Below are 22,541 nucleotides of genomic sequence, written 5' to 3'. Positions count from 1 at the left end.
CAATACCTCCTATGCCATTTTATATTCTCTCTCTCTCTCTCTCTCTCTCTCTCTCTCTTTCTTTCTTTCTGTTTTCTCTGTCTCCATTATTTGCATTCCTTCTCCATTGTCTTCATTCTCTTTCACTTCCCCTTTCCCTCAGAGGCATGCCTCCATCGTCCTCTCAATCATCTATTCTAACATAAGTCAAACAGATAAGCATGGTACAGCACACCATGAAAAACTGACCATTTTGGAAAAGAAACTGATTTCAGGTGTGAGATAAGGCAGTGAGAAAAGAGATCAATTCATATGTGTATATATATATATATATATATATATATATATATATATACACATATACACATACATACACACACATATACACACATACATAGTATGTATATATGTATGCATATATACATATATAGTATGTATATATGTATGCATATATGTACATATACATATATACATACATGTGTATGTGTGTGTATATATACATATATATGTATATGTATGTGTGTGTTATATATATAATTGAATTGAATTCCTGGAGCTAGACCCTCAAAGTGCCAAAGGAAAGCACACAGCATATTCTACTCTCCTGTTTTTAATTGCATCTCAAATGCAATTTTTCTATTAAGGATCGAAAGGAACTATTCTTTCCCTCCCTGTGACTGAAGGGTAAGCAGCATCAACTTCAGATTACATTTGTCTTGATTAGAGAAATAGAACTTAATCACCTTGGTTTCCATTTCCCCACTATTTTCAACATTTAGAGATAAATAATAAAATTATAAATATACTTTTCCTCCGGATATTTTAACTGCCTGTTGGATGTAGCCTTTCTTTCTTTGCTGAGCAATCATTTCACTGGGGACTCTAGCAAAATCAATTCTGAGCTCATTAACATCCTCATAGATATATCTTCTGAATAACTATACAAGGCCATAGACAAGGCAATCAATGTGACTTTTTATGTCTTCATGAACACAATCCTATACTCTCTCCTGTCTTCAAATTGCCCAACCCTCTATGTCAAAGCTGGCCTGATTATTTTTTTTTTTGGGGGGGGGGATTGAAAGGAGCCAGTTAGTCTTTGTTCATCTTGTTTCTGTTCCTGAATGCATGACTTTGCTCCAGAGGGATGGAGATGCATGACATTTTCCAAACTGTCAGGTTAAGGAAAAGAAATGCAGTCATTTGCAAAAAGAGAGAAGCTGAAGTGATACATTCTAAGATTACTTGAATAATTCAGCTCCTAATGATGTTGGTCTCCTGTCCTGGTTCAAGAACCTCAATGGCTATCTTTTTTGCTGCTGTTGTTTTTTCCCCAGCAATTGGGCTGCCCTTCGCATAAGAGATGGTATTTTCCTGCTGACTTGCCTTCGTATTGAGATGCATTAGTGGGTCTAATCTCAAAGACATCAAAAGGGAAGAGGGTAGCAAGCAGCACTAGTTCGATATAAATTCAAGCCTTACCATTTGGTTACTTAACGGTCACAGCAGTGGAATGGCACATCCTCTACATCTTTGAATTGTACAAGCATTTGTCTTATGGGATCGGAGCCACCATACACCAGTAGATTCAACAGCATGCTAAGATTTCTCCCAATTCACACATAGGGAGCAAAGCATCCCCTTCTCTAGGTCCTCATCTTTCTTTTTACTTTTAGCTGTAATTTGTGTAGCAGCTCTCCCCTCACTTATATCTATGCTCACACCACCTGTACCCATGCCTGATCTCAACCAAATACAATACCCACCAGAGCTGCCCTTCCCCATCAGAATGAGTACTGCATCCCTTTCCCACAATACATCACTCCCTGTTTCGTTTGGACTCAAAGGAAGCATGAGGGTAGCATATGCAAAGAAGAAATCCAAGCTAGTCACATAGCATGAAATGTGGGGAACCACAGGGTGACCAGCTGGCTATTTCCTAATAGGAAAAGTTAAGATTATTCAGGAGCTTTGTCACCAATACCCTATTTACTCCCTCCATCCAACATCCAACTGTTATCTTGGGTTTTTTTCTTGTTTTTTTGAATGAATAGATTTGGGCAATGTCAATTTTGCAGCTTTTCTCCCAAACTTAGAAGGTCAGACTAACAGTACAGGCCAGGAGAGGAAAGATTCAGAGAGGGGATGCAGATGCCAAAGGGACACTTTACAATCAGCAGCAAATACCTGTGGGCTCTCACAAAGGACATGGGAACCCATGCTGCCCTCCAAAAGGGAATGGGATCCCGACAATTGCTTCTTGCCCTCAGGCCCAGGAACAGGGCTTCTTTGGCACTTCAGAATGATCACAAGTGGTTTGCCTTTTTATTCATATAGAACAAAATTTACAAATTCATTCATACACTTCTTGTTTTTGTGTTTTTTCTTTTTTTTCTTTTTTTTTACTGACTTCGAAAATTGGGAATATTCAAAATACACTTTTACCCCACTTCATTCTCTCATTATTTACAGGTATGTACAAGAAAAATGTAAGAGTCTTTTGTGTTTTTCTCTGTTTGTTTTTAGTTGTATTAAAAAGCTCTGCTGGTTGGGTGGGTGGGCAGAAGGGTAGGTGGGTGTCAATCATATGGATGTTCCATGGGAAGTTTCCATAGCCTCTGGAATGACGCCCCCAGGCACAGACTGGAATGACATGGGGATGGGGGTCTTCACGGGGCTCTGACGAAACAGTCCCCCATTGGGAGATCTGTGTTTGCACTGTATTGAGGGCATGGTTGCTGAGCTGCTCAGAGGCAGTGGCAGATTACTGCCAGCCGCTGCTGATAGTGTCCGACTGGCCGCGTGACTGCTCTGTTCTGGCAAGAACGTGGTGACGGAGAGCTGAGTGTTCTGGTACTCGCGAACCGGCTCCAAGGTCTGGCTGGGTGGCATGCCGCCGATCTCCAGGGCTGAGATCTCGATGGATGCAGGAGAAATCTGCTTGTGAGCTATATCTTCATCAATTAAGCTGTTCATACGTCTATGTACTTGCTCCAAATTCACTTCTTTGTCCTGGTGAGAAAGCACATGGCAGTCAGTCCCAATCAGTTTTCTCTTACCTTACTCAGAACATATGTGACATGGATGGCTGCCATGAATGAACTATTGTCCTGGGCTTCCTAAAGCATCCATGAAAGCAAAGAACTAGGAAGTCATGTGAAGTGAGAAAAGGGATGGTATTATAACTATGGCAGAGTGGTGAGAGTATCTTAGAGCCAGGACAGCTTGTGTTCATACCTAGCCTTTAAACCAGTGACACTTAACCAAGGACCCAGGAACTTCTTTTATTTTGACAACTGTATTTCAATAAAATTGATTTCCTTTATAGTTCTACAAATTTTATGTTATGCATTTCAAAACATTATACAGAGAAGGGGCCCGCGTGCTTCACCCAACTACCGAAGGTGTCCATGACATGCAAAAGTTTAAGAACCCCTGCTCTAAATAATATTGACTGTTTGACCCTGGTTTTATCATGTAATCTCTTACTGTTCCAATCAACCCACTGGAAGCTGATGAAGGGCTACATTTATACATGGATTTTTTTTTCATACAATGAAATCAAAGGTCTGGGCCCTATCCTTATCCTATGTTATAAACAATCACCATAGTAGCTCCTTTCACATTTTCCACCCCTCCCCTCATGCCTTTCCCCAACCCGTACCCATACCTTATCATTACAGTCAGCTTTCACTTATTTTTGGAATGGAAAGATGTAGAGTGTTGGAATTCAGAAAATCTAAAAGTTGTCTAAATCATTAGGTTCAAACTGTTGCCCCAGTAAAACATCCCTCAAAGCTGTTTGCAAGTAGAGAGATTAGGATCTCATACCTATCTATCTATCTATCTATCTATCTAATAGTATAGCTATACATATATGATATGCGTATATGCAATATATATATGTGGGTATTTGTGTTTACATATATATTATATATGAAACTATAGAGATATATAGATGTCTACATCTATATCAATGGCTATCTATCAGAGAGATCAAAGAAATTGATTTTGAGTCAAAGGAGTGGGATTAGGAACCCTACTCTGCTACTTTCTACCTGAGTGAACTTGGGCTTATCTTCTCATATCTTCTCTTGGCCCCAGTTGCTCATATGCAAATAAGGATATTGGACGAGGTGACTTCAAAAAGTCCTTTTCAAGTATAGGTTTATAGTCTACGAGCTTTAAAATTAATGGAGCTTTAATAGATTTTCTTCCTCTTCCCATTCAGCTTGCCTTCCTCTTGGTGAAATAGCTAATGACAGGATAAAGGACCTTAAGCTATTAGCAGGAGGAAATAAACATCACCCATCTGTGTGACTTGAGACAAGTTATTTCCATGCCACAGGCCTCAATTTACTCATCTATAAAATGGGGCAATGAGATGATTTGCTCTTCTTGGCTACTTTCAGTTCTAACACTCTATAATTTTAAAATTCTAAGAAAATGAATTCTATGCAAGTGAGTTAACAGAGTTGAAGGGACCTCCCAGTCCCAGGGTTCCCTCATGGAACATGAACCTCAGGTCTCAAGGACATCTCATTAAACCATGAGAATTTTGCAATGGAGTGGAGTGGAGTGTCCACTGCTCCCTTCCACCATGACCAACTAGAATGGTAATCGCTAAGTAAAATTATTTTTCTTAAAGTTGAAAAAGTTCTTCATATATTCCCTTTTTAAAATATGGTTATTACCATGAAGCCAAAACACAGAAATCTAACTAGCCCCTCAAGGACACTATCTTATACTTTAGTATCTTTCAAAGCACTTGAGGGAATTAGGTTCATGGGCAGTTTTCAAAGAAGTCATATAATCTTAGATTTGAAAGAAACTTTGAAGGTCAGCTTGCCCCAGATCTTATCTTACATGGGAAAATATTATGATCTTTAACATGTGGTCAGCACGCCTCTCTTTGAATTCTTCCGGTGATGAAGAATACATCACAGCACAAGTTTCTTATGTATTGGGGGGAGAGGATGAGGAGGGATGCACTAGATTGGTTATTTGATCACTGAAACTCATCCGCTGATAGAGATCAGCAATTCATTAGCCTGGAGAATTTCCTGGGCACACTGAAGAATTAAATAACTTGCCCACAAAGACATAAGCAGTATGTGTCAGAGACAGAATTTGAACTCGTGAATTCCATATCCAAGGCTTGCCCTCTATTCATTATCCCATATTGTCTTTCTAAGTAGTTCATGCCATTTCATTTGTAGACAGCTCTAATTATTAGAAAGGTCTTCTATCTCCATCCAATTTGTACCTACTTGTCTGAGTTCTCCCCTCTGGAATTACTTTGAATATCAAATCACACTTCCACACGATAAACTTTTAAATATTTGAAGACAATTATAGGGTCTCATCTCCTCCTCTATCTCCTCCCTTCCCTCACACACACCAAGTCTGATATTCTCTGGGCTGAAAATGGGTGGCCCCTTCAGTTGATCCTTAGACGGATAAGTTGTGAGTCCTTGCAATATTCTGGGTATTTTGCTGTGAATATACTCCAGTTTGTTAGAGCCCCTCTTTAATTAATCCACCAAGAATTAAACACTCTACTACAGCTAAGGTTTAGCCAAGGTAGAGTGCAGTGGGCATTCTAGACATTACATCTCTCTTAATCTAATCTAAGATTCAAAAAGCTTTTTAAAACTTCCACACGATACCACTTCAAATCTACAAAATCTCCGAGGCTTTTTTTAATGAATTGTTCCCTTCATGGTCTCCTCTGTCTTCTACTTTTTGCATCTGAATTTCTTTTTTTATTTAATCTCAGATCAGTGTTTTAAATTCATCCTTATTGTATTTCATCTTATTAAAGTTGGACAAGCATTCTTCATGTCACAAAGTTTTTGGATCATGTTTCTGCAATCCAAAATAGTTACTCTGTTCAGCTTCTTGTCATCTACATATTAAAAAGCATGCCATCTATCATATGTCTTTATACAATTTATTGATTAAAATGTTGAACAAAATAGAGGCAAAGATGAAGCTCCATCCCATGCTATGTGCTTTGAGTTTTTCCTATTGTTGTCGAATGCTATCTGGGATGTTTCTATCATGAGGAAATATCTGTGTGACATGTGCTTATACTTAAGCTCAGGATAGTTGTCAGGAGGACTTGTGTGAAAGTTCAATCTTTCTATATCATTATTTATTTTCTCAACATAAGTCCTACAAGATCATTATCTACAGATTTTTGTATCCACATAATTAACTCCATTTACCATTCCCACAACTTTCCTTGGTGTTATGGTGGACATCAGGTATGGGGCATGGTATAATTCATGCCACCTCTCTCAGGGATATCTGACAAAAAAGTTGATGCCTCTGAGAAGTAATTCTATTAAGCACATGTGTTGCATAGGATGAACAAGACAGGGTTTCAAAGCCAAACGTTGTAAGGAAGGGAAATCCAAAAGAAGAGGAAATAGCTGAAAGAGGAATATGGCCACTGGACTGCTGAGACCAAGAGCTAATAACAAGTATTCTAAGACCCATTAGCATCTCAACCTGGGACAGGAATGGCATGTTCAAAAGCTTATACACCAATTATGAAAGGCCAGATGACCACAGATGAACTAGAACCAGGTAATCAGATGGCCTTTTTTGGAGGGTGGGGGTGGGCAAGTATTCTGGTCTGGTAAGGAATCTTTGAAATATTTCATGGGTGTTAAGTTTTTTCTTGAATGAATGAATGAATGGATGGCATTTATTAAGGGCATTTTATTTGCCAGACTATGCTAGGGATAAGATTAAGAAGTGGAGTCCCATTAATGGAGGGAGGGTGAAGGAAACCTCTTCAGGAGAATGTGAGTACCAACAAAATAAAAGATGCTTTTAATTCCATCTCTGAATTTTTTGAATTGGATGCAGTGGATAAAAAGAAATAAGTATTTACTACACATTTTTTTGGTTTAGGTTGGAGGCAGGAAATGAGACTTGGAAGGAAAACCAAAGGAATTTATATTACTGGGGGTGGGGGGATATCCACTGATGAGACCACAGATCAGTGAAAGCTATGCCAAGATGGAATGAAATATTACTCTAGTTAATTGACTTCCCTTGATTGGAAGTCTATAAGCAAAGCCTGTATGTTCATGTGGATTCCAAGGCACTCCAAGAGTCCTTTGATTCTTAGTCAGGTGTGGCTTGAACTAGGATGAGAAAATTATAGGTCCACAGGTGGATGGCCTCTGTGGTCCCTTCCAATTCTCTGATTCCTTACTTTTACACTGACTCTAAGGGAAAAGACACAGAATTTGGTGTCAAAAGGAGCTAGGTCCAATTACTGACTCTCTGTCTTATATATGTCCTCAGGTAGGTCACCTTATGGATCTGGGGCTCACTGTCCTCATCCCCAAAAGGAAGTCACTTGATAAAATCTTCTTGGAGGTCTCTTTGAGCTCCAGGTCTAAGATCCTGAGAACATCAAGAAAATTATTGAAAATCTCACTCCACGTCAATGTCTGAGGAGTTTAAACTAATTGAAAATAACACTTCTAAACTGTTAGCTTGATTATAGTAGGGGTCATTTGTCCATTATTTTTTGCATTTGCATACAAGTACAAATTTGTATTGTATTTTGTATACATTTGTACAACCGCTAGCCCATACTCAAATAGCACATAGTAGGCACTTACTGAATTGAATGAAATCCTATTGAAATACAGTGGGGGCTAAGGGTCATAGTTTTATATTTCCTTGGTGATCTCCACGGATGAAATTCCCTACAGGATGATTAGTGTGACTGTTTCTAAATATCCTCTTTCAAATACAAGTAAGTGGTTTCTTGACATTACTCACATCTTTGTTGGAGAGGGCTGAAAGCAGTAGTTTCCTGACATTTCAACTAGCTTTTGGGCTGGGATGACTTTGACATGGCATAAGGAATCGTCCCCAACTTTAGGGGTTCTACCTCTTATTCAATGTGCTGTGCTGTATGAGGTCTGGACTACCCAATCCATTTCAAAACCTAGACAGGAAAGGCTTAATGTATAGCGAACACACTCCAAAGAGGTCATTCTTTATCACCCTGGAATCTCATTAAATCATATTCTTTTGGATGTTGTTAAGATAAGAAAACAACCCCTACAAGAAAGAACTGGAAAAAAAGGAACCCAACCAGGGTTTCATTATCTGTGCTCAAATAAGTTGTAAAGTAATTTGACAGCAAAGCCCATTTGGGCATCCTGGAGATGAGCCCATGTGCCTGCTTCAGATTGGAACAATGAATGCCCAGCGTAGAAAGGATTCTGGCAATGTTTGCAATGACCTGCCTGACCCTGCAAAATTGTGAAGATAGGGAAAGAAAGGTGAGTGCTGGTGTGCCAAGAACGAATAAAACTGTTCCCTCTGGACCCCCACCTCCCATTCCCCGGCTCCAAACCCCAATATGTCTATATCTTTCATCGTGGAGGATTTCAAGTTCCACACATATGATTTTACTCCATCATCCCCTGAGAGAGACCAAGGACTCCAAGTCACCACTTCTTATGGGAAGAAGTAGAGGCAGCTTGAATAATTACCTACATTTTGGAAGAAATGGTGTATTCCATTAAGTTATGCAAATCTTAATCCTTTTAAAAAATATGAATGCCTTCAGTTTGCATTCTCATTATGCAAGGTTCCAATGTTCAGCCAGGTAATGATACGTAGGCAGATGTGGAAAGAGACTTGGAGAACTGTTCTTGCCTTTGTTAATTCACTGCAGGTAACTGTCCTAGTCAAACATCACTTAATGCAACATAAAATCTGCTGACTCATTTGCCATGAATCTGGCTGGAATCGGATGCTGTGGTTATTGTCTCTTATTAAATATGATGACAGATCCACCACTGAGAGGTTGTTCCTCCACCCCAGACCTCTCACAAGCATTGCCTTCAGAGAGACAAAGTTCTGTAATTAAGCTGCTGTTCACCAATGTGGAAACAATACAATGTAGTCGAAAATGGTAATTAACTAAGCTCTCATCTATGTAACAGCTGTTATAAGTGGAACTCATTAGGACTGACATTGGTTGAGGTCTGTTGGCCACTGTTTCAAGTTGGGGGCAGGGGGGTGGGTAGGAAGTTGGTGATAAGAGAACTTGTTTTAGAGAAAAAAATAAAGTTTAATGGAAAGAACATCGGCCTTGGAATAAGAAGAGACCTGTCTTTGAATTTCACTTCTATTACTCACTAGTTGTGTATCAATGGATACATAACTTCATATCCTATAAAATGAGAATGATAATGCCCATGACACTTCCCTTACCTTGTTGTTGTGAGGATCCAATGGGAAAATGTATACAGAGAGCTTTGTAAGCCATAAAGTCTTGTGTAAGTGTAGTTCTTGTTATTTATAAATACTTGGGGATGGATGGGAGAGAAAGAAAGGACAGAAAAGTAGATTGATGATCATAGAATCATAGATTTAGAACTTCAAGGGATCTCATAAGTGAGAAATGAATCAACTGAGGCCCGAAGAGGTTAAATGATTTGCCCTGTGTTATACAGGTAGTGACAGACCCAAGAGCCATATGTCCTTTGACTCTGAATCCAGCACACTTTCTATTATAGAGTTCTGCCTTTTATTTGATGTGGGTTAGAGTGACCACTCCAGAGAGAGTGGCCCCATCCATAGTGGACCCCTCGATGCAAAAACTTCACTGAAACAAGAGATCCTTTGTTCTGTGCAAGGAAACAATGAGGAATACAGGGCAGTGGAGGATATGAAAAAAAGAACAGGATTATGGTTTCATTGAGATGGAGCACTTCCAAGTTCATCGGAAGGTGAGTAACTGTAAGGCCACATAGTCCCAGCGAATAGAGGGAACTCAGTCACAAAAGCATGCTGCTAATACAATGCCCCAGGAGCAGCCATAAGAGACAGGTGGAGCTTTTGATGGTCCAGACTCCCCTCACATTCTGACCTTCCCATTAAGGTTTGCCCCACTGACAAATTCCAGAGGGTAACAGGAACAAAGGATTGGAATAAATTAATAATAGCTGATAGTTTTATAATAACACACAGCTTCATGACACTGACCTTTGCTACAAAATTGTAAGATAGAAACTATTGGTATTGTTTTCCTCATTTAAAACAGTTTGATGGACATGTGATCACAAAAATACAGATTTCCTTCGATGGAACAAATGACGAACTTTCCATGCTATCTCATCCTATGTGATTCTCGTAAATATTTTGCCATAAACAAGAAAGGAGAGTAACCCAGCGTGTTTGTACCTTTTCTGTGTAACTTGACAATGTGCTCATACCGGTGAAATACTTGGGTTCTCCATTGGTTTTCCCTTTTTCTTCATATGTGATCATAGAAACATAGCTCTATATATAGAAGGGAACCCAGAAGCCATCTCATCAAATCCTATCATTTTATAGATGAGGAATCTCGCATCCAGGAAAGTAAAAAACATGCCCATGGTCATATGAGTAGTAAAGAATCAGAGGAAAGAGTGGAACTCAGTTCCTGTTATCTGGGAGCCTGTGTTCTTTCCACTGTTCTCTGGAAATCCAAAACATATAAATCTGACGACTCTGAAGGTGCCCTTTATGCCACTTTTCCATTGGTAATAGACTGAAGAATACTCATGCATCTCCATTCTTATTTAGGTGACCTGTAAGTTTACTTTTTCATAAAATGTAGTATTCCATGAATGAGTATGACAAAGTATCACCCAAAGAATACTGGTATCAAAACCATTGATATGTTTTAGGGAGAAATTCATGATCATGAAAAGCACTGCACAATTTCCCAACAACAATCTAGCCCGCTGTCATATCCTCATCAGTTCTGGGTCCAGATCACTGAAACTCTTCAATATTTATTCAAGATAGAACTATTGATGGACTTGATCAAAAACCTGTCCACCCAAGTGCACATCATAGACTAGAAAATAGTCATTCTTCAACTACTTGGTCATTAATTCTTCTGTGGATGGCTAAGCCAAATTCTTCTGAGCGATTAATAACGCTATGTATAAAGTCCTTCAGTCTTCCTGGACATAATGTAATCCAAATAATATCTCAGGTAAAGATGGGGCTCTGGAAAACATTAATAATAATAATGATGATGATGATGATGAACAACCTTTGTATAGTGCCTACTATATGCCAGGCATTGTCATAAGTGTTTTACCATTATTGTCTCATTTTTTTTCTCACAACATCTCTGGGAGACAGGTGCTATTATTATCTTCATTTTACAGATAAGGAAATGGAGACAAACACAGGTCAAGTGACTTTCCCAGGGTTACACAGATAGTGAGAGTCTGAGGCTGTATTTGAACCAAGGTCTTCCTGACTTCATGCCGGGGAGTTTATTACTGTGGCACCTAGCTTATCTGTGCTGGATTCTTGCCTTAGATGCTTAATAGCTGTGTGACCAAAGTGAAGTTGCCAATGGGAATCCGAGAAGCATAGTGTAGAGAATCCTTAATAGATGGAGGGAAAATAGAGTCTCGGAAAAGACAAATGAATTTCCAGTAGTTTCCCAATTATGCAGGATCTGATGTGGTATTCAAACATAGGTCTTTCCTGACTCAAATTCCAACCTTTTCCCTATGCCTTCTCCCCCACAACAAGGTGTTTTTTTGTACCTCTCTTATGTAACAGTATATAAGCCCAGTGAGGACAGGGATTATTTTTTTAATCTTGTATTCTCACTCTAGCACAATGCCTTGAAATGATAAGCATTTAATGGATGCTCATTGAATTATATTGAATTAAATCAAATATTAATTGCATACCTACCCTTTAAATGAAAGGGTATCTGAAGGGACTACAAGAAGCCTCATCTCCTCAAAACACTAATCTCCTGGCTAAATATTTAAACCTCACTTTATTTTTCTTTCCTTTTGCTTTATACTGAAATTACAAGAACAGGTGTGAAGGGAGATATGATATAGTGGAAATAACACATCATTAGGAACGAGAAGACTTAGAATCCAATCCTGCCTCTGACACTGACAATTGCTAGATGACACCTCTCCAAGCTTATAAATCAGTGCTAATATTTGCATTACCAACTTTAAAAGAATCAAATGAGAAAACACTTTTGAAATTGTAAAGTGATATATAAATGTAGACTGTTACCAAAACAGACAGGAAATTAATGAGTGAATTGTCCTGGCTCCCTTAAAAAAAAGAATCCAGGTAATTCAAAGCATTATTTATATTGATATCGATGAATTGTTGCATAATCAAATCACTATACTTAATGGTATATTATATTGGCAATGCATATTCAAAGTGCTGATGACAATTTTACACAATCATTGTGTGTATGTCTAGACATATATATGTACATGTATTACACATACATATATCTTACACTTATAACTATGTATATGTATATATACTTTCACTAAATCCTATTCTGGTGCCTAATAGGATCATAAATCTTACCTGTAGTAGTCATCTATTTCATCCTGTGATTTAACTGATGAGGATACTGAAACCCAGATAAATAAAGTCACTTGCCTAAGGTCATACAAGTAGGAAGTGGTAGAGCTGGTGTCCCAACTCAGGTCTTGTGAATTACTCCAGGTTCAATGCATTTTCCAGTGTACTCCCTATGGCTGCCTTCTATAGAGACATGGAAACACACATGTGTTCTAGAAGGCTCTGCAAGAAGAATGCAAGCCTGAGTCAGTACTCTCAAGCTGGAGGGTCTCCAAGGACAGGCCCAACAATGGCCTTTATGTGTTTCATATCAAAACCAATGGAATGAAAACTCTTTGAAGATTTGGATTTTTTCCCTATGTATTCTCAGCAGTGAGAAAAATGCCTAGTATATTATAGACAAATGATGATGATGATAGGATTTATATACTCCTTTAAGGTTAGCACAAGGCTTTACAAATATCTCACAACACGATGAGATGTATGTGTTCCTCACAACACTCCTAGGAGGGAGGTTCTATTATAACCACAATTTGACATGTAAGGAGGCTAAGGCAAATAGAAGCTCAATGTCTTGCCCAGAGTCCGACAGTCAGGAAGTGGCTGAGGCTCGATTTGAACTCAGGTATTCCTGCCTCCAGTTTGAGAACTTTACTCACTGTCCCAAATAGCTTCCATAATAAATGATTGAAATGAATTCCATCGCTTTACATTGCATTGTATTTTGTTGTATTTCAATGGATTGAATAGCTTAACTGTATTTGGAAAGACTCAGAACTAAGAGGCTAGTTACCTGGAGATTCAATGTTTTGGCCACAGTGACTTACAAAGAACACATCCTAAGTTGTGAGCACTACAATGTATTGATGAAAGGCATGTAGTGATTTATGAGCTCATTGTTTTTTGGAAAATAAGTAATATATATATATATATATATATATATATGTATATATACATATCCATTTCTCTCTCTCTCTCTCTCTATATATATATATATATATATATATATATATATATATATATATATATATATATATGCATATATGTGTGTGTGTGTGTGTGTGTGTGTGTGTATTGGAAGCAGGAAGGCAGGGCAATTGGGATTAAGTGACTTGCCAAGGTCACACAGCTAGTGTGTCAAATGGTTGAGGTTGGATTTGAACTCAGGTCCTCCTCACTCCAGGGCTGGTGGTCTACTGACTGTTCCACCTAGCTGCCCTCATATATATTTATACATACACACATGTGTATACATTTAAACACATACACATACGTGACAGTGTGTTCACAAGTCTCTCAAAGTAAACAAAACAAATTTTGGTCATACTCAGATGAATAAAATGGTGGTGGGAAGAAGAAGGTAAAGTATGCAGTGAGGGAAGTCATTGTAGGTCCCATGGCATAGTGGGAAAATTGCTGGATTTGGAACCAAATGAGCTGGGTCCAAATCCTGGCTCTGTCACATAGCAGCTGAAATAACATATTATATCAATAAGGACTCTTTTTATTCCATCTGTAAAATGTAGAGGATGGACTAGATGACCTCTGAGATATCTTCATATCTATATCTATGATTGCTGGATCCTAGGTAAGGAGAAGACATCTGAACATTGGAGAAAAGGGAGATTGGGGAGAAAAAGGGAAAATCCAGTGGGCTATGGAGAAAAGGAGGAGGCATCCATGCAGAAATAATAGATTCAGTGTTCAGAGGGTTGAGGAGAAGAATGGTGTGAATGCTTACCACTCCCTTAATTTCAGTTTCACCTAAGCTGATTTTTAAGTGAAGTAAGGAAATAAGAGGAAAGTCCAAAGAAGAAATGGAAATGGAATCCCAAAATAAAGCTTCTGAGGAGTAATGTCATATTTCTCATTCCATACACTTTCTCACATTTGTACATTCCTCATCTTTATTTCATCAAAATACTATTTAAGAGAAGTGGACCAGGTCTCTTCATGAATTTAAATCTTTTTGGTGCATCCAATAGCTTTGCCATGTGGAGTGCTTCAAACTCCTAAATTTGGTTACTACATAATTGTATATAAATATCCCTGGGGAAAAAAAAATCATGTTTGCATTCATATGTGTATTCAGAGACTAGATGCCCAATAGAACTTAACATCAAAAAGGCTACTGTGGACTCTTCTTAATTGAAGAAGCCTCATTATAATACCATTATGAATGAATGCAAAGATCTTTCAAATGACTTCTGACAAGAATTGTGGTCAAATTCTGAAATTTTAAGAGTCTGTGATGAATGTTGCTTTCTCATCTAACTACAAATAGTACTTTTTAAACCACAGGTCACAATTTGGACAGCAAAATTGTTTTTCTAGTCCATGATTAAATGGACCTTTCATTATTTTTTAAAAGATTTCTATGTAACCAAGAGAAAGTAGAGTCAACTAGCACTTAGAATGTCCAACTGAGAGTAGGCACCGGCTACCTCAGCACACCTGTCAAGACAGCTGTTAAAATTGACCAAAATTTGAAGGCCCCAATAGTGGCAGTCATCCACATCTATTTCAGTGAAAAGAATCAGACAAGCAGATCATATTGGCTCAGATTTTCCCACCAGATCAATCTCAATCCCAGTTGTATCTGAATCCCAAAGGGATTCACCGGGACAGGAGATGGAATCAGAATTTGATGTCACTTGTTTTGGGTGCTTGGGATTTACGGAAGATGGGAAACTCACCGTTTAACATTTCACACAATTCTCAGTCTTGGTTTATCTCTTTCTGTCTCTTTCTCTATGTATCTCTGATTTTCTTCTGTCTCTGTCTCTCTTTCTCTGTCTTTGTTTCTCTCTTTGTCTCTGTATTTCTGACTTTCTCTCTCTCTCCCTCCTTCTCTCTCCCTTCTCTTTTACCTCCTGTTTATCTGTATTGTCTCTGTCTCTATCACTACTGTCTACCTCTCTCTATCTCACTGTCCCCTGTTTGGTCAGCAGATACTAGCCCCAGTCTTGTTTTCATTGTAGCTAAATCTTCTTAGTCTTCCGGGGTATTTCAAAGATCTAAGGTCTCATGGGACTAGGGACTTGTGGAAGGCTATCCTGATATGGAAAAGTCAATGATGGTATTATTAGAATTGATTAGACACTTAAAATCCATTTTCCATCTAAGTCCAAGGATCATCTCTCCTCCTGAGAAACCTCTAGCCCAAAAGCTTTTCATCCACTATTCTCTACATCCTGCCCACGTGAGCTATGGCTTATGATGTAAATGGTCATTTAACTCAGCAATCATCACACACCTTGATCCAAGTGACTAGGAAGTAGAAGAAATCAAACAAATGGGTTTAATAAAAAAAAAATCAGACCTAAGAGAAATCTAGTAATGGACATGTATCAAATAGTTCCTCTTCTTTAGTTTTTGCTTTAAATGAATTTCATCAAGAGAAAAATAAACCTTTTTGGCATAATAAATGTTCTTCTAAATAGTTGTTCTCAGTTGTGACTTCCTTAGCCAATAACATACCACTTTTCTCTTCCATGCTCCTGTGGAGTTAGGGTCACCAAGGATACTTGGCAAACCTCCATTCTGACATTTATTCAGTGTAGAGAAGTATAAGAGAAGCACAAAGAAAAACAAACAAAAGACATTCTCCCTGCTAACTAAATGACCCTTTTCAACGTGAGAGTGGAATTCACATTTGTTGGAAGGTACATCAAGAGAGGAAATATGAAATGATTGATAGACAGTTGGCTTCAGAGTCAAGATGTTCTAGATTCAAGTTCCAGTCCTGACATACTGGCTGTGTGACAATGAAATAAGTAACTTAGATTCTCATTTGCCTAGAGACCTGAGTTTGAAGAGCAGTTGGGCTATATTGGTAGAAGAAATTTCTTCACTAGGAGTTCTCTACATTTATGGAATCATAAGAGAGACAGAGAAAGAGAAAGAAAGACAGAAAGAGAGATAGTGGCTTAAACACTAGACAGAAAGAGAGAGGTAAAGGTAGAGTCACAGAGAGAGACTGAGAGACAGAAACAAAGACAGAGATCAAGCGACACATAGAGAGACACAGAGAAAGGAAAGAATCAAGATAGGATATAGTGACCTTGAAATAGATAAAGCAAGGCTTAAATAAGTTGTGGTCAGTGACTTTGCTGTTTTTTGTGTGAAAAATACCACATTAGACATGATTATGATATCTAATCGTGACATAAAGGTGACCTCAGATTTTCAAAGAGTTATGTGAGTGGATCAAAAGCTATGGGGCATTCTACCAAGCTGGGAAAGGCTTCAAGTATTCACCCAAGAATGGACTGTGTCTCTGTCACATGAGGAATTGCTTAGCCAAATCATATATGATCATCAGCTTGTTCTGCAGACTGATGAAATCTTTGTGTCCAGCAACATTCAAAAGCCATCCAAGTCCTACAAAGATGTACTCTGCTTTAGCTCCTGGATTTATTATTGAAGGCAGAATATAGAAGGAGCACCCGCACTGGGGAAATCACAGCTCCATGAAGGATTGCACAGTATTAAGTAAAGGCACATTACAAAGCAACCTAAAGACCTCGGTTCTGCATCTGTTGGCACCAGATTTACAGACTTGAGATACTTCATTTTCCACAACCTCCTTCCACCCCCACCTTCAAAAGGCTCCCTGAGATCAGAATTGATGGATTCTCATTTCCATTCTTTTCCAGCTGTGTTGCCGCTACTTGTTTGGAAATAACATCTGTTTGAGCTGAAGGAATCTTGCAAGTGTCTCCATATTTCCAAAATTACCAGAGGTTAGCTTGTTAAGCAATTTAATTGATGCAAATAGACCCCAGCTTTATGCAAGAATGTTTCGAGAATGAATTTAATTTCTTGATGGGGGGCACCCTACCCCCAAACATTTCAATACCCGTTGCCTTCCTTCAGAGAGAGCTTTCTAGGGGAAACACTCAGCAGGGCTTTTTTTTCAGAAAACAGTTTATTGGGGGTCAGGTTTGAAGGAGAGGCAGTAGGCCAACAACATGAGCAGTCCATAGTATGCCATCTCCTGGGGAAAAGGCCACTTTCCTTCAACTCTTGAATTTCACCTAAGGCCAAGTTTGGCATTGATCATGATGAATCTGAGTCATACGTCTGTGTCTACGTGTTGACCACTCTTGATGGGCAGTTGGTGGGAGACAGCTCATAACCCTCAGAGGAAACCCAGTACAATTTCCTTGTACTGACACTTGGGATAGATGGCCAAGGGGCAGGTGGGCATGGATTCTGGGCTACTCTCTTACCCCTAGAGCTGGTCTCTCCAGGTCAGGGTAGAAGCACATTGGTGAGGCAGAGTGGGTAAGGGCGCCCTCGTGCTGCCCACACTGCATCTGCTCTATAGATAAATACAGGACTTTAATGCCTTGGCACTTTTTACAATCATAAAAAAATCACTTAAATTTGTTCTTTTACAAAAAAACACACAAGAAAAGCACTGTAAAAAACCAAATCTATGTTATGTCTCTAAGCTATATGAAAATTATTTATATTATTTATAAGAAAAAAAATCCTAAAAAATCTCATAGCTCAACTCTTGACTTTGAGCTTCCTTAAGGAATAGGATAAAAGCTATGGACCTCTTTCGGTGTTTCCTGATGGCAGCGGTTGCTGTTCCACCATAGCTCCAGGGCTGCCACCAGGCATGCAAGGAGAAGGCCCACAGCAAGGATGCAGAATACGCCAGCAAAACTGTGTAGTTTCAGGGACTTGCCATCTGTCTGAGCACTTGTGTGGCTATTCAGGTCACAGCGACCCATGCGTGGCCACCATTTTTGTTTGAGAACGTCCAAGTCACCAGTATCCTGTAGCTCCAGGATTCTGAAAGATAAGAGGAAGAATGTTCACCAACACCAGGAGATGACAATGAGTACCTATTTTTTTATACTAGTGCTGTGTTTCTTATCTAATTTTAGCATGGCTGGAGGAGGGTGATCACCATTAAAAGTGCTAGGACTAATACTGCTGCCACTATCATCTCCATAGTCATCACCAGCAGCAGCAAATTCACCATTTTCTCTACCACCATCATCACCACCACTACCACCAAAAGCAACACAACCACCTTCCTTATTGCTACCTCTATCATTATTACTATTATCATTATCACCTTTATAAATTAATTAATTATAATCCATACCCATTTGCTCTGTGGTTTGCAAAAAAAAGTTATTACAATTACCCATAAAAGCAGGTTGTTCCAATATTATCATGATGATTAATGTTGTTTCCCAGCTTTCACTATAGTCACTAATGCTAGCCCAGAAATCTTGCCAAGCATCAAATAGAACAGCAGCCAAATTCTCAGATTCTGGGATGTGTCAATAATCTTTCATAAGAATCATATTCCTGCCATATTTTTTTTCATGGCTACACAAGCTTTTTTAATGGGATGCCAACATGCAGGGCTCCTGGCACTCAGAAGCCCTTACACTATTTATTTATTTTTGGGTGGGGTTATACCAACTTTTAACAATTAAATATTTAATTTAATAAGCACCAACCATGTATGATGTACTGCAGATACAAAGACAAAATGAAAAAAAATGAATTATTTGTTCTCTTGAACTATGTTTCTGGGACGGGGAGCCAAATCTCTTTCAAAAGGATTTGTCCCTGAGTCAATCCAGAAATGATTTTTTGATTTGTGTGGGCTCACATTCAACCTGGTGATACCTGGGCTTCCTTAATGTAGGAAAGGTGATTGTATATGCCATCAAGTCTTTAAACCCCTAATTAACCCTTTGTGAGTGGGTCATTGTGTCCACAGTTAGCTAAATGCTGGCATAAATGGGAAGTATAGATGTCTTTCCTTCTAGACATCTTTTCTCTACAAAGGTGACGAAGTCAAGCTGTGAGTTCTGTGTCAGGAAGTTTGGATCTACAGAAAGATCCTAGATATGATTGAAAATTGGAGCAAGTATTGTTTACCTTTACTCTTATCTTTGTCATTCAGCCTTGGAACTCCTTAATTCCATTCCATTCAATTAAAAACAATGATTAATATCATAAGCTGAGGTAACCACCAGGAGTACAGAGACACAAAATTCAACAGGTTCTGCCCTTTAAGTGCTTATATTCTAGAGGGGTGGATACAATGTGAACCTAGGCATATAAATGCATATCTTCACAAAGGAATGAAAAGTAATAACCACAAGCATATTTTAATGCCTAGCCAATTCAGGAAAAGTCATGTGAAGAAAATGACAACTGAGGTATGCTTTGAAAGGCAAAAATGAGGAAGAAACATATTGCAAACTTTGGCAAGAAGAAATGGACAGAGGAAGAAGTTGGAATATCTAATAGTAGACACAGCTGCCCCCCAGCCCACCAAGTATAACTACATTGTATACTTTAGGAAGGGGAGTAATATGAGGTAGATGGGAGCCCTAATGAGGTTGAGGGAGGGAAGTCAGAAGGAAGAGTGCTTGACAAGATCCTTTCCTGCCTGAGTTTCTTTTCTACACTTCTTTTTCCATAAGTTACGTGTCCTTCTCCCAAGTCTTAAGTGCAGGGGCCTCTTGGAGGCCACACCAATGTCACACCAAACAATCTCATCCAGCCCATCGTGGCTATGCTCATGGATCTGCACTGTAAAAAGAGAGAAATCTCTTTGACTAAGTCTGGATCTGACTATAAAAGTACATGATTTACACCCACACATGGTTGGTGGTTGGTTTCAGGTTGCCTTTAGCAGCCATATTTCCCCTTAGTCCCAAATTGTGTCATTAACCAGGCAGCTTTAATGCCAAACTATATAAATGAGCCTCATAAACATGGGTTAGGGACTGCTGTACATTTACATAGAAAATGACTGGCATTTACTTCTTCTAGCTCTGACATTAATTAAACATTTGTTTCAAGGACTGAATCGTTCCTAGAAATTACTATTCCAGTTTTCTTTCATCATTGTCCTGAATTCAGAAACACCCAATGCCTCATAGAAGAATGCGTGTTCAATCATGAATTCATTACAGAGAGAATGGGACAGAGACAGAAGGCAAATGTGAGGGGCCATCTTGGTAAGGTAGGGTAACTTCTGCAGAATAGATTGGAAAAGTGAGTAAGCGCAGTGGCATCAACAAATTTTCTAAGAGCTATATTCCACCACCAAGAAATTATAAAATTAATAGAAATTGATAATGATATAGTAACTGGGAAGAAATTAGACAATGCCCTATTTTTCTCTAGAGTTCTCTAAGCCCTATCATAATAGCGAAAGTCATAATTAAAAGTACAAACATCCTTTTATTATCACTCAGGATTGGGGGCAAGAGATGCGAGCAAGACTGAGGCTACCTTCCTTTATAGTCAGAGCTATAATTAGTGTGTGGTGACTGGGGCAATGGCCTAAGCCAGTAGAATTTAGAGGGAACAATAATTTAACATAGGAACCCCTTCAGGAGCTAGAGGGGACTATAGCAATGAATCTCTCTTGGAATTCTGTTAATTTGTCCTGATTTCTTCTTTCGTTATATTTACATTGTGGATTACAAAGTAGATTTATGTTTCATGTTATTTGCCCCAGATGAGGTGAAGGTTTGAGCAGCTTAGCCAATGTGCCAAAATGGATAGTTATAACTATTTTCACACTGAGGTAGTTATGTAGAGTACTGGATACAACATTGGGTTTGGAATTGGGAAAACTTGAGTTCAAATTCTAACTCAGAAACTTACTGGTTATGTTACCATGACCAGGTCGTATAACCTCTTTCAGCCTCAGTTTCCTCTTATGTAACATGCAAAAAATAAGAGCATCTATCTCACAGTGTTACTGCAGTGATCAAATGAGATGATTCATTAAAGTACTTTATAAATCTTAAAGTTCTAAATAAAAGTAGTTTAGTAGTTGTAGTAGTACGAGTAATAGCAGCAGCAGCAGCAGCAGTATTAGCGGTAGTAGTAGTAATAGTATTTATGACTGGTTGCGTAGAACCTGTTCAGAGAAGAAAAATAATCTAAGCTACAAAAAGTTAGTCTCTTCTTGTCTTGGGACTTCATGTATACACTATTGTCATATAACCCTGGGTTATCAGAAAAAAAAAAAAAAAAACAATGGTGTCGGTGGGGGTGATGGTGGTGTCAAACAAGCCAAAATAAGAACATTGCGTTCCTGGACACATCCTATGTGCTTAATACCCTAATGAATGCTTGCTGATTATTTGATGGATTGAGTCAGCGTTTTTACCATGGAGTCCTGCCACCTTGAATATAGCCTATATTCATTACCATGTAAACTCTTTGAGGACAGTATTTAATACTGCTTTTGTATCCGTGGTGCCCATTACATCATAATTGCAAGAAATAAGCAATAAATGCTTATTAAATAAATGAAGCATTTTCACCAGCCTCCAATATGATTATACAAATATTTTCATAGACGTGTCCCCTGCTGAGTTCTTACATTTCATTTTGACTCAGTATTATTTTAAGTATTTGCCTTTGTGGTAAGAAGAACAGGGTTTCTGTCCTACCTGTCCTACCGTTGCTATAGACTTTATCAGTCACATTAGGGAAATCAATTCAACTCTCTAGTTCTTAATTGTATCATATAAAGTGGAAGGGAGAGGGAATATTAGATCATCTAGTGTCCTTTTCTAACTTTAAACCCCAAAACACATCATTGTGCAAATACTCCTCATGTCCCCTAGATCATGAATCTAGGAGAGATTTTACTTCTTTACATTTCAATACACAAAATTCTTCATCAACCTTACAGACGTTAGCAGAATTCTATTCATTTCTCGTCACTGCCATCACTTTCCTACTAGATTGTTAGATCATTATAGCATGGGTGATTCCTTTGTAATCTTCATGTTTCCAGAAATATCCAACCCAGTGCTTTGTGCAATGGTGAGTTTGCAAAAAAATGTTGAATGAATTTCCTTTTCACCGGGGTGTAGAATATCCTTCCAATTTGGCAGGGTGGTGTGTAGTTGAGTAAATGACTATTTGTGAACTTTCCTTCTCACTTGGAGATGAACCAAATATGGTTCATTAGAGGGAAAAGGAAAAAAAATTCTTCATATTTCAGTTCATAGAATGAATTAATGGGTAATTCATTATTTCTTCTCTTAGGGGCAGCCTGCCTCCTCTCCAAGTCAATGAAACCTATGTCCTTGTCTAGCCTGTTTCCTCCTTGGAGGTATTTCAGTCTCCAATACTCATTA

General features: G+C 38.6%; 1 protein-coding gene across 1 annotated transcript in view; it reads right to left on the bottom strand.

Annotated features, from left to right (window-relative positions):
- Nucleotides 1-2,375: 2,375 nt before the first annotated feature.
- GRID1 (glutamate ionotropic receptor delta type subunit 1) overlaps nucleotides 2,376-22,541 on the bottom strand; it is a 1,144,779-nt gene continuing 1,124,613 nt past the window's right edge. The window contains exons 15-16 of the mRNA XM_036735649.1: nucleotides 17,952-18,192; nucleotides 2,376-2,991 (exon numbers count right to left, since the gene is read on the bottom strand). Coding sequence (XP_036591544.1) covers nucleotides 2,563-2,991; nucleotides 17,952-18,192 — 670 coding nt within the window. The 3' untranslated portion in view covers nucleotides 2,376-2,562. The remainder of the gene's footprint in view (nucleotides 2,992-17,951; nucleotides 18,193-22,541) is intronic.

Source organism: Trichosurus vulpecula, chromosome 8 (genome assembly GCF_011100635.1).
Source record: "Trichosurus vulpecula isolate mTriVul1 chromosome 8, mTriVul1.pri, whole genome shotgun sequence".
In the NCBI taxonomy this organism is placed as follows: domain Eukaryota; kingdom Metazoa; phylum Chordata; class Mammalia; order Diprotodontia; family Phalangeridae; genus Trichosurus; species Trichosurus vulpecula.
This window is presented reverse-complemented; position numbering and strand designations above follow the sequence as displayed.